Below are 13,004 nucleotides of genomic sequence, written 5' to 3'. Positions count from 1 at the left end.
TGAATGAGTCATGTCATGTATGGGCATGTTAAAGTATTGTATTAAATCTCTCAGATGATACATGTTCTTGCCTTTAAAAAACATCAATCATCTATATATTCTTCTAATTGGATATGTTCTGTGGGGATGCTGTTCTCAAGTTGAAAAAAATGAGTCATTGGTTTAAGCAGCTTTTTAGCAAAAGATTAAGTATTTGAGGCTTTCCAAAATATCCCACTCTGCAGTATCTGCAGAACACACTCCTTGGGGAATGATGACTGACCTTTCTGCAAAAGTGTATGTGTGCATGTGCATTTACTTAAAGAAGGTCATTAACAAGTGTTTTTTTGACTAAATGTCAAGATAAAACACATTATGCTTATGTTTTACAACCCATGTGACCTCAAAGATGTACACCTATAAAAAGTTTTCATTAAATTTCAGTATGAACTTGATGATTTCCTGTTGTGATTGCTTTTAGTTTTGTTACAAAATGCAACCAGACCATTTATTTATTTGTTTGTTTATTTATTGCAAAAATTAAGTATTTATAATTTTCATGTATTCCTGGATGTGGCTTTTGTTTCCAACCTGAGTTCCAGTAACTCCAAGGAACTCCAGTTACCCCAATGAACTCCTTTAAGAGACACAGCTCAGGTGACTCCTTCCTTCCCATGTGTAAACACCAGTAGGCACAGAAGCTTCACTTTTTCATGGATAGATAACATTTTTTCCATTCTATTGAGGTTTTCAAAGACTTGTCTCCCTGTTTTCTGTGTATTCCATTCCCTTGAGATTCCCTTGGTTAATGATGATGGAAATACAACCATGCTTAATAGTACAATGGGTCAATAGCAGATGGATTTTGTATTTTACATTGGTTTTTTTCACTTGGTTTCCAAACTATTTGTATAACCTTAGCTCACAAATCCTCAGAGTTTTTTACACTTTTATGGTTCTCTTCACAGATAAACTTGTACAACCTAGAGGTGGTAATGTAGCTCTGAATTATAAAAACCTTGGGCAATGTCATCCCACGCTTGTGTTATTTTTGTTAGGGCTCCTATCCTTGGCAGGTTTTAAGTTTTGCTATTCTGTCATCAAGTGATACAAGTGATTTAAGTATTTCTTAATGTACATGAAATAAGACCTCAGCTTATTCTTTTAGTTCATTGTTCAGTTTAGCTTAGTAGGAGCTTTTAGTGGGACTGTGCCATACGTAATGTTGTGGTTTTCTTTTGGAGCTATTTTATTTCAGAATCCTTCTCTTAAAAATGTAGTACACAATTTTTTTTCCCTGAAGTCCAGTGCATTTTATCGTTATGAATGACAGTAACTTAAGTATTTGATTTTTCTGCACAGTGTTACACTTTCTTGGATTTGAATAATGTGAGAGATCAAAGTAAGGAGATGATGGGTCATTCCACCTGGGCAGAACAGGCACCAGGCTTCACCTGAGTTCCATGCATTGAGTGTGGAGACTGAGACTCTCTGTGTGCCAGAGAGAATATAAGAGACAAGAAGTGCATGGCTGCTCCAGAGCGTAGCAGTGAACTAATTAGGGACTTTAATGTCAGTTACTTCCATCCTGTAAAGCTGAGCTTTAGTAATACAGAGAGCAGAGTGAACTGCCACCAGAGCAGAGACCAGGCTTCTGAAGGTCTTAAAGTTGCACACCTGTTGGATATTTTTTCTGCATACCACTACTGTTATTCTGAGCTAACAGCCATCGTTCATGGGGCTATAGAGACTGTTCTCAATAGAAAAGGTTTCCTAAAACCAGCAGTTTAAGATTCAAAAGAAAGAAAATATGCCTCTAGGTGAGACTGCTCTCCAGCAGCTTCAAGTAACTGCAGCAAGACCCTTGTGAACCTAGGCATTTCCTTGGGGGGTCTCTGCCTGTCTCCCACAAAACACAAAGCTAGAGAAAGGATGCTGCAGTCTGCAGTCACTCTTTGGTATTTTTGCTCTGTTTCCCACCATTTGAACCAGAGACACTCTGGGATGGTGGGGGATTTTCTGCTCATTCTTTCAGGTACTGCCCCAAAATCCAAGTAGTTTCTCCTGTAATAAAAGCTTTTGCATTTCAAGGCTGTTTTGAGGGAGGGTGTCAGAATTTTGCAAGTCCATGTTAACATTTACTGGTTCACAGAATACCTGGCAATGCTTCAGGGTTGAATTATATACAGAAGGAAAAGAAGCTCCTGACTCGTTTAGAACCATCAGTGTGTAATGAGCTGCTGTCCCTGCCCTTTGTGCCTTTCAGATGCCAGCATGTATGCACATTACCTCTTCAATGCCTTCGACACTGCACAGAATGGCTCAGTGAAGTTCGAGGTAATTGCTTTGCATCTTCCTTCCATGCCACTTTCTCAATTTTGTGTTTTTAAGCTTTTCTGTCCATTCTTCATTGCAAAGTAGTAGGACTTGTTGGATTAAAGGTTAGTGGTTTCAGTCTAAAGTCAGTTGATGTTTCCAAATCTGGTTCACTTTAGTTTATGCAGATGCACTTCCATGTGTCAGTAAAGAAGGATCTAGATTGTGCTAGTCAGGATCAGAGGGAGAAAGTGCAGAGGGTTATGTAGCAGAGAGGAGGGGCTGAGGAGAGTCCCATATGAAATGAGGTGAGAGACACAGATAACTTGCACCTTGTACCTTCTGCAGTCATCATGCATTGCATGTGTTGAGCAAGCCTCTCAGGTACTTGGAAACTAAATGCACCATTTAAATAAAAGGCCTGTTGCAGTGGCTACAAACAACCTCTCTTCATGCTCAGCCCATAGCTGTAGGAGCGCAGCAAAGGGATATGTTAAGTCATAGACTTCTAGAGGATGAAATTCATAGTTTTGAAGACTATAAAACTCCTATAAAACTACAAATCATAGGCAGTCTTGCCTTTGCTGTCAAATGGCCAAAACCTCTGGTAATTTCCAGGTAACACTGGAAATGTGTTCATTCACTAAATGCAAAATGGGGGTGTTTCCATGTGTGTCTGCGTGTCTCTGTGGTGAGGGCTGCAATGGGAGGTTTGCATGGGGCAGCTACCCAGTAGCTAAAGCTGTCTGGAAACCTAAACAGACTGAGAACAGAAAAATGCTGTTAAAATAACAAACAAACAAAAACAAACCTAGAAAGTGCTGAACTTTCATTCCTGGCAGGTCTGTCTCTTTACTGGTTGTCAAACCATGAGCATTTTGTCCCCTTTTTTTGTATTGTTCAACAAATTCAAATTCCTCTGAGCCTTGGCAAAAAGGAGCAGAGGTTTCTAAGCAGTGATGCACTGCCCCGTGCAGAGCTCATGGAGGTGACTAAGGATATTAAATGAGTTATCAGGAACTGTGTAGCTCTGTTATCCTGAAGCTCTGCCTGTGCTAACAAACCCCTGTAACTATGCTGCTCTCGGTGCCTGAGGCACCGTGCAGTATAATTAATAAATCAAAGTTATCAGAAGCAGTAACTTTACTGTAAGCAAAAAAACCCAATTAAAATTATGTGTGTCACAATGAGTAATTAGTGGTGGGAATCACATCTGATCAAGTCTGACAGATTTTACCAGAGAACAAAATCTAAAGCTCCTTGTGTCAGAGGAGTTTAGGATCATTCCATCTCTCAAGGTGGACATGGAGAAAATGCTGCATTTTCTCCCTTCTTTGCCAGCACCTCAATCTGGAGGTAAGAAAGCATCAGCTTCTACTTCCACAGGCACAGTCCAGCTGTGTTTAACCAGGTGGTGGCAATCTGAGTGACAGCTGCTTGCAGCAGGGAGGAGAAAGGCCACTGGAGCATCTGGCAGTGCTCTTAAAAAGCAGACATCTTAGTGAATGCTTCAGCCGTTGAGTTCAGTCAGAGAGGACGCATTTTGGGAAAATGGAGCCAGAAGAGGTTGATAAGCATATGCTTCATCCTAAAAAGCTAAATCTTTTGACTGGCATTGTATAAAGAGGGTGACTTAGAAAAGGATGTTATGAAAATTCACACTTCTCTCTGTGCCTCAAACCAGGACTTTGTGATGGCATTGTCCATTCTGCTACGGGGAACTGTTCACGAAAAGCTGAGATGGACATTTAATCTGTATGACATAAATAAGGATGGCTATATAAACAAGGAGGTAAGGCTGTTTCTGACAAATGTGGCTGATTTTGGAAGAGAGAAATGATTGGGTTTTGTTGCAGAGCACAATTAATTTTACATGCAGCTAATTAAATGCAAATCAGAATGGACTCAAGCATTTGTCTATGTCTAAGCAAAGTGCACTGTGATGTTATTGCATGATTTTCTAGACACATTTTCCTATATTATGGTACCTTTAATGAATTGTTTTAGCCAGGAGCAAAATCCTGATTACACCTCTGAGCCACATAACCCAACCCTTGAGAAGGGGAGGGTGACGGTGGCAATGATTGGTGACTGAGGCTCAAGGGCTTGCTTTCTGCACTGGGGGGCATCTGAAGCACTACAAGCCTCCAGCACCACTCCCAAACCCCGCATTTTCATCTGTTTTTATCTTTGTTCCCACTGTGGGAAGCCTTGGTTTTGAGCATGGTAACCTTGAATATGTGTCAAATACATCTTAGCCCACTCGAACCCATTGTGCATCCCTGGAGGGTTTGCAGTTACTGCCACTGGTCGTGGAGCTGAGGGGCAATTTTTGCAAGGTGTGGGGAGGGACCAGATTCCCAGTTACAGCTGGGAATCTCCTGGCCCTGGAGGAGGCTCTTGGGACAGGGGTGGTGCCAGAGCACAGAGCTGAGCACAGCCCTTGCTCCCAGCACCTGCCATGTCAGAGCCAGGCCAGAGGAGGGGAGGGAGCCCTGTGGGAGTCTGTGGCATAGCACAGACAGAGAAAAGCAGTTCTTTCTGTAGGATGAGTTTGTGTGTCGGGGTACAGCTGTCTCCGTGCTCATGTACAGGCATTCCAGGTGCTGGGTTGTAATAGGAGAAGGAGGGTGAAGAATAGGGCAGTACAAGACAGAATGGGATATCATTTCTCTTAATTTCCTTTTTGTGTTTGTGCTGGCATGCTGCTATGGCAGGAAATGATGGATATCGTAAAGGCAATTTATGATATGATGGGGAAATACACATATCCAGTGCTCAAGGAAGATGCACCAAGGCAGCATGTAGAAGTGTTTTTCCAGGTACCTGGTTTTTGATGGGATTTTCTTAACACTTGAGCTATGCACCGATAGACTTTCCTGTAAAGCTGAGTCTATACCTTGTTATATATTCCAAAATAAACCTCAGCAGCCATTCAGCCTAACACTACAGGGCCTGCTGATTTCCTGGTTCCAAAGGTATCTCACTTGTCTCTCAGCCTGACCCTTTGCATTGTGATGTGCCACATCCAGTAAGTCTGAAGCCTCTGCATGTGTTGCAGCCCTTCTGTGCTGCTTCTCTCAGCTGCCCTTATGACTGACAGGAATGAGGGTGGGGGTCGGTCAGGCAGTGCAGAAGTAAACAATGGAATAAGGACAGAGGTTCTGGTGTGTGTCGAGGAAGCAGCTGAAGATGACCTCAAAAGTGCTCCAAATCCCAGAGTAAACAAGTCCTTAGCAGTTGGCAAGCCAGCATTGAGTCTGAGGTCTAAGCTTGTTAAGTCCCAGCTTTATTCAGGTTGCATCAACTAAGGTATTATAATGTAACAATAGTGTTACCAATGTAAACTAATTTTTTTTTTTTTTTTCAGAAGATGGATAAAAACAAAGATGGAGTTGTAACTTTAGATGAGTTTATTGAATCATGTCAGGAGGTAAGGACTAAATTATAAGTGCAAGGAAAGATCTATCTCATGTCACATCATTTGCTTCCCTTTGGACAAACTGTTTGAAACAAGATGCTGCTCAGGATCCTGGGTTTTCTTTGCTCTGTGAAAAAAAACCCAAAACAAAACAGTTTCAAGACTTGAGTTTCTGATGCTCTGTGAGGTCTGTGACTCAATAGTGAGGTAAGGTCAGGCAGAATATGGGAGAAGATGTCTTCACATGCAGTGCTGGGACCAGTGCTTTTGTGTTCCTGAGTGGACTGCAGTGCCTAATTCTATAGACAAGCAGACAACTGTAGAAAAAGCTCTTAACTACCTTAGGTTTTTTGGGGGGCGGTTTTTTGTTTGGTTGGGGGTGTTTTTTGGTTTTGGGGGGGGTTGTTGGTTTTTTTTGGGGGGGGGGGCGGTTGGTGGGGGTTTTTTTGTTTGTTTTTGGTTTGGTTTGGTTTCAGTTTTGGTTTTGGTTTTTTTTCCTTCATTTTGAGAGTCTGGTGCTGTCTCTGTGCTGCCCCAGATGTCATTATCAGGTAGCACACTGCTGAGACTGCCCAGAGTCAAAGGTGTCTCAAATTCTTGCAATTACAGCCCAGAGTTATAAAACCAGTTGATGTTTTTATGGTCAAACATTAAAAGCAAATGCTGTCATCATAGCAATGATTTTTATTTTTCTTCTGTTTTGGAAGCTCCCTCTTGCAAATTCCACATATAAGATTGGCTGTGATAAAGTTTTGTTGGTACTTTTAGCACTGGCACAAAGAAGCATCTGTGTTAACATGCAATTGGCCTAATGCCTGTTGTCTTAGACCTTGATTGTGTGAACACTTGCTCAGAGATATCTCTAATACTTGACCAGTACAATAGTGGTGGAAAAGGCAACCTCTGCCGTTTAGAATGTGTATTGGCCCTTCTGTGCATTTTATGTTGCCGGGAAAATTCTTTCCAGTTCTGCAGCCAGACAGCTCTTCTGTTCCTGAGCAAGGGGAAGATGCCCACTGTGGAGGGCCAGGCTGGCTTCTGCTGGTTTTGTGTCAAACCTGGCTCTGGCCACATCCAGTCTCAGTCAGGGACTTCAGGCAGCAAAATCGTTGTTTAGCAGATGCATAGTAGAAGGCTAATGTTTTTCAGTTACTTCATTCTTGATCGCTCCTGATTGTTTGGCTTATTTTTGGCACCATCTTTATTTGATCATTTGTGTTGTGTATTATTCTTCACATTCTTAACTTGCCTGTAGGTGTGTGTATGATCAGTGGTCTCAGTATTGCAGCAGCTTTACTTGTAACTGTTAAAATTTTGATTCTCTGCCCTCATGTGGGTTTGGTTCCTCCTGTTGCCACCCTTGGCTGGGAGCTGGGCAGACTGATGCACTGTCAGGTGCTGTTTCCTGGCAGGCAGGAGCAAGCCCTGCAACGCTAAGATTTATTTTTTTTATCTTTATGAAAAATAAACCAAAGTGCACAACAGTGCTCACCTGTGCCATTGCAGCAGCTCTGGCTTGTGGTCGGCGAAGCTCTGGCATTACCTTGGAGAGGGTGATCGGCTTCCCAGGAAAGGTGGTGCCTTGCACCCACAAACTGAGTGAGCAGTGATAGAGGTGATGCAGCCTCACAATACAATTGAGGAATGCAATGCAATAGATCTCTTAAGTTGCTCAATGTGGAAAATTATTTTCATGTTACAGGCAAACAGCTGTTCTAACTTTTGGAATAACTGAAATCCTGGGGGGGGGAAAATCATCATTATGTTTTTGAATACTATTCTGGTTCCTTTCTCAAAGTAAAATTTCAAGACTTCAAGAGACATAATCCCAGATTTCCCTTGTGTCTGTCTCTATCTTTGTCATTTGGCTCTAGGAGCCTTGGGGAGGCTGAGGTTGCACAGATTGCATGGGTTTTGGGTTTGAGCTGGAATTTCTGGCAGGAAGTACTCCCTCGAGGCAGCTTGCTTATCAGTTCAAAACCTGACATTCCATTTGGACTTGTGGAGCATATTAGCCAAGAGCACGTTTGAATACCTAGGATCAGGGACATCTGAGGGTTCAGCACAGGCACCAGCCCAGTGCCCTGCATGGCACAGCCTGTGCTGGACATCAGGCTCAGGAGAGGACCCTGTGCTTGGTCTGCCTCAAACCAGCCCAGGGGCCGAAGCACGAGAGAGCTGCTGTGCTGAATCAGGGCCGGGGCACTGAATCAGCTGCGGCTCACAGAGGGGGAAAGCATTCCCAGAGCAAGGCTGTTGCCTGCAGGAGCAGCTGCAGAGCTCCCTGGTGCCAAGGCAGAGTTATGAGTTGTGCTTGTCCATGCTGGTTTCATGGAAATATCTTCTCCTTGCTTTCAGGATGACAATATCATGCGATCCTTACAGCTCTTTGAGAATGTCATGTAACCAGATGAGCACTGGAGGAGTCTGAGACTTCCTGTGTGACAAAGATCTCCTTTCTGGGTGAAAGCTTTTTACAACTGAGCCATGTCCAGTGTGTGAGGATTTTGTATGACATCTCCAACCAAATGGCAACCGAATGCAACCGATCCCACCTCTTCTCCCCAGGAGATGCCGGTGGACCTTTGTTTCGTTTTGGAAGCATGTGAATATTTTAATAAATCCCGACAAGAGAGAACTGCTGCTCGAAGTTCAATGAGTAATACAGAGCATTGTTTGCTAGGCACAAGTCCTGCTTCTAATCTAGCAAGCTTAATTCCCTATGATAGCACACGTTGATAGCTATTCAGCCATCTATTGCAAGTGACAGCTCAGTCCATACCTCCGTTCAGCACAATGTTTTATGGATGCCTTGCCATTAATCTGCTTTGACAAAACTCCAATCTGCCAGGGCAGTCTGTGAAAAAATGAACAGTCAATGTACCCAGGACATTAAACAGACAGCCCATGTAGCCACTATCCCCATTTCTGTAGAGATCCCGCTTATCCTCTCACATGCACTGGTGCCACCACGCTGAGTTTGGTGGAGTTCTGCCTGAACACATTAACTGGGTGATCTTCATGCCAGGGTGAGCCAGAAAGGAGCAAAACATGTTGCACAAATTAATATCAAAGTACAAAACAAATCCTGTTCAGCAATGGTCAGTTCCCAAGAGACCAGGCAGGTGGATAAGGGTTGGTACAGAGGGATGGTACAGGCCTGCTCTGGTCCCAGCTGCCTGTTGAGTCCCAGGGACACCAGGTGATTCTCCACTGCATCTCAGCAGCACCATGGCCACGTGCTCTGCTCCTTTTGCTGTAATTTGGTACATGCTTCCTAGATTCATCATTACCATAAGGTCTTGCTCCCTTTATGGATTTATTTAGGCTTTATTGCTTTACTTAGTGAAGAACAGGGCCCAAAGATGCAGCTGTGTTTCAACATACAGACCTTGGCATCCACAAAGTGCCCAGCACATTTGATTGGGAGCTCTTGAATTGTTATTAGCCTTGGAATCAGCTGCCAGGCCCATATTTTTTCATACATGGCAGTAGCATGCCTTGTACAAGCCCCATTTCCTCACTAATGCCAGGTAGAGTGTTGGATTAGGGGGTTGGTTTTTTAATTAATAAAACAGAAAGCTCGTGTAGTGAATTTACACCAAGGTTGGATGGTTTGTCAGCTGGGGAACATGTCAGAGCCTTCTCTGCAGAAGCCTCTTAGGAAAGCTGACTCACCAGAGTGCCATTGCCATCTCCAGGTAGACAGTGGCTGAGGAACAAAGGGAAGGAGGCAACAGCCAGCTTTTCCAGCTGTTCAAACCACACAGATGGGACAATCCCTGCATAGTGCTACATCACTGCCATCCAGTAAGCATCTATTTTTATTGTATCACATACTATATTGCAGATAAACTGTTAGCAGTGAAGATATATTTTAAAAATTATGTAAGTGGAAGCTTTTTATAATACAAAATATATAGAATGCCTCAGTTCTGTAGCCCTAATTTTATAAAAATTTCATCTGTTGAAGCATTCCTGATTATAGAAGTAGGTCTGATCAGTCCTAGTATAATGATAATGCCAATTCCCCAAGATGGGGCATTTTCCCTTTTTACTGTGCTCCTCCATACACTTCTATGCAGCCTTAACTTTATTTCTTTAAGTTAACCCCTTGTCATCAAAAGTGCTATTCAAGTGAAGTATCATGTCTGCAGGGATGACACCTTAGTCCATCTTATTTATTGGCTTTCATGCAGATACCATTAATGAATTCCTCCCAGCAGTGAGCCAGAGCACAGCAGCTCCAGTGAGGGGCTGGGGTTTGCAGGAGGGAGGCCACCCTGTGGGAGTACCTTGTCCTCCAGTTGTTGGGTATTGTCATTTAGGCTTTATTTAATAGGCACTTGGTAAAGACATCAGTTGTAGCTGAAACAACACACAAGTTTACACTGTTCCTTCTTAAGTCTTCTTGCAATCACTTTAGCAAATGACAGAATTTAATATCATTTCAAGGTTTTCCCTCCCACCAAAAGAACATCTGTCTGTTATTCTAAGCAGTTCACTTCAGCAGAGGGAGAAGTGGTCATGACAATGGAAAAGAAGGATTTGAATAAGGCTAGCACAGTGCCTTTTTCCTCTAATAGTCTTGCTTCAAGGGTGCTCATGAGATGGCACATACAGACAGAAATGTTTGGAATGTGCCCTTTTCAAAAGAAAATGTTATTAGTTGCATGATGCCATAGTCCCTGAAGCTAAAATAATTTCTGGAGTTACTGTGATGAATTTGGTCTCAGCTATGTTTCCTGGCCCTGCTGGCAGCAGTTCTGTGTGGGCTGCCTTTGTCACCAGGGCTGTCACTGCTTTCTCTTGAGTGTGGCTCCAGTTCAGCAGCAAACAGCCGGTGTCACTGTCAGTGCATGCTGAAATCAGGGTACCAGGACTGACCCTGAACTTCTGGCATCTCCTTTGCTGCTCCACCGTGCCTGCCAGGAGCAATGAGAGTGCATCAGGTAGAGAGGGAGGTGCTGAGAGCCATGCTGAGTCTGCCCTTAGAGAATAACAAGCTTTGAGTTGGATCCCACAGGGGTCAGACCTCTCCCACACACCCCTGATGTTCAGCCCTGGGTTGAGCTCTGTGCTTCACCTGAAGTCCACAGTAGCTGAGACAGGTGGACTTGCAAAGTGTCACCCACAGCTGTGTTTTCCCAGAGCTCAGATTGCAGAATCTGTCTGTGGCAGAGTCCTTGCCATTGCAAACCCAATTATTACCCTTGTGTTTGTCCCTGATCCCACTGTTACAGCCAGAGGCTGGGATGCACCAGTGCATAGAAGGCCTCTGGGTTTTCCATCAGCAGCATCTGTCCATGGCAGATGTTCTCCAGCCAGCGGGTGACAAACATCAGTGACTGTGAGAGAGCCACTCTCTGCATGGAAATGGCTTTGGGTTTGTTTTTCATGTTTTCTGTGAATGTTACTCTACTGTAAACTTGCCAAGCCTCTGCTTGCTCATAAATGGGGCTTGCAATATTTATGACAAACACTACTAGAGATTTCTAAATAAAACACACTATGCTACTCCAGTCTCCCGCCCTCATCAATCCTCCTGCCAGTAGGCAGAAGGCAGTTCCTGTTACAGTCAGATTCTCTGTCAGTGCTATCAACTGTGCACATTTCCTCCAAGTCGTGAATGTTTAAATAATGTTTGAATCAGGACTCTGACTGTTTCACTAGTTACAAACATTAGTCTGCATCTTCATGCCAGCATTTTTTATAGAAAGCCTTTCTAATATGCATTTTAGGTAACAATCTGTTGACAAATAGGAATGTGATTAATGATAATGCAAAAAAAAAGAAAAAAAGAAAAAAAAAAAGTACTGTGCCTGTTCTGTGGCTGTTTGTTTTCCTGTTCCTCTGAATGCAATGCAATATTGTGAGTAATCATGAGCCAAGCTAAAAGCTTGAGGCACAAATACCCTGAGGTTCAGGCATTGTGGGCAGTGGCATTTCCTGACTGCAGTATGTGTTGAGAACAGACACCATTGTGTCCATGGGTCACCTCTGATGAGATGGTAGCAGCAGTGTGTCAAGCTTTTTTCTTCTTCATGGAAGTGCCGTGAAAGACCTAAGGAAATGTGCAAATAATGTAAATTGTGATAACTAAAGCCATGTTAATGGATCAGCCATGTATAGCTTCACTGTTACAAATGCTGTTCTCCAATGGCAATTTGTACTCAATTTTGTGGAATGGTTTTAAAAATGTTGGTTTTAATAATAAAAAGAAAATACCTGTAGAGGGTGTCCTTTCTTAAACCAAATATGTATTTTTTTCTCAAGGGACACTGTCAGGTTAAAAATTTGCAATGAAGCTTTCAAAAGTGAGACTCAAACATGTATCCACGTGCATAGGGGCTGTGAAACCGAACTGTGCTGTGAGCTAACACATGTCAATGATTTATTTGTATCACTGATTCAGGGGTTCTCTTACTTTGATGTGGTTACATACACTGAACTCATAGTTTGGCACTTGTGTAAAGTTCAGAAACGTTCTTCTACCTGCATCACTGATAGTAACTTGGGGTAGTAAAAATTGAAAACTTAGAGGCATGTTTTTTCCCTTCTGCAGTTCTGCTTAAGTATAAGCAGGAAAACAGACAACTGAGTTGAAAAAGAAATGCAAACACTATTTTATGTTATAGATAATAAAAATAACCCAAAACCTCACAGTGTCCCTTTTGGTTTGGTTTATTGTAAACATCCATTCTGACACGTGGAGGAATGCAGAAGCAATTTTGCCAGACTATATATATGTGTGTACATATATATATGTATGTTTGCTATACTCCATTTTGTAGGGTATAATCTGTCTACCCACACATCCCAGGAAAAAGAACATTCATCCATGGAGAAATATGAAAATAAAGGTGTCTGTGTGAAACATCTTGATCTTGGTGTCACTGCAGTGCCTGCCCAGCACCCACTCCCCTGGCTGTGCACACCCCGGGCAGCACCGCTGCCACCCAGGCACCTCCTTCTCCCAGAGACAGCAGGGCCCTCTGGAGAATGCCAGGCTTGAAATCTTGCTCCCTCTGCAAGAAGAAGGTGTGGTGACTGCCTGTTCAACACTTCTCACTCCCTGGGATGTGTCCCAGCTGCTGCCAGACAAAGCAGGCTCGGGCTCAATGCACGTGCATAGGCTTTTTGTTCGCTTTCTGGCTGAGGTTTGTTTGAGTGGCTGGTGAAGCCTTAGTTACTGCTGTGAGGTATTGGACACCTCTGGCTTTATTCTGAGCCCATCACCATTGCAGTCTGAGCATCTCGTCCTGCTGCTTCAGGGGTCCAGGGCATT

General features: G+C 43.2%; 1 protein-coding gene across 4 annotated transcripts in view; it reads left to right on the top strand.

Annotated features, from left to right (window-relative positions):
- Positions 1–8,122, top strand: part of KCNIP1 (potassium voltage-gated channel interacting protein 1) — a gene marked incomplete at both ends in the record, with an annotated part of 196,185 nt that extends 188,063 nt beyond the window's left edge. For all 4 annotated transcript variants that reach the window (XM_082291132.1, XM_082291131.1, XM_082291130.1 and 1 more), the window contains 5 exons: positions 2,246–2,316; positions 3,980–4,087; positions 5,013–5,117; positions 5,666–5,728; positions 8,075–8,122. In XM_082291132.1, coding sequence (XP_082147258.1) covers positions 2,246–2,316; positions 3,980–4,087; positions 5,013–5,117; positions 5,666–5,728; positions 8,075–8,122 — 395 coding nt within the window. The remainder of the gene's footprint in view (positions 1–2,245; positions 2,317–3,979; positions 4,088–5,012; positions 5,118–5,665; positions 5,729–8,074) is intronic.
- Positions 8,123–13,004: the final 4,882 nt, after the last annotated feature.

Source organism: Coloeus monedula (assembly GCF_965178545.1).
Source record: "Coloeus monedula genome assembly, chromosome: 15".
In the NCBI taxonomy this organism is placed as follows: Eukaryota; Metazoa; Chordata; class Aves; order Passeriformes; family Corvidae; genus Coloeus; species Coloeus monedula.
Note: the sequence above shows the minus strand (reverse complement) of the source record. Positions and strands in the feature narration are given on the sequence as shown.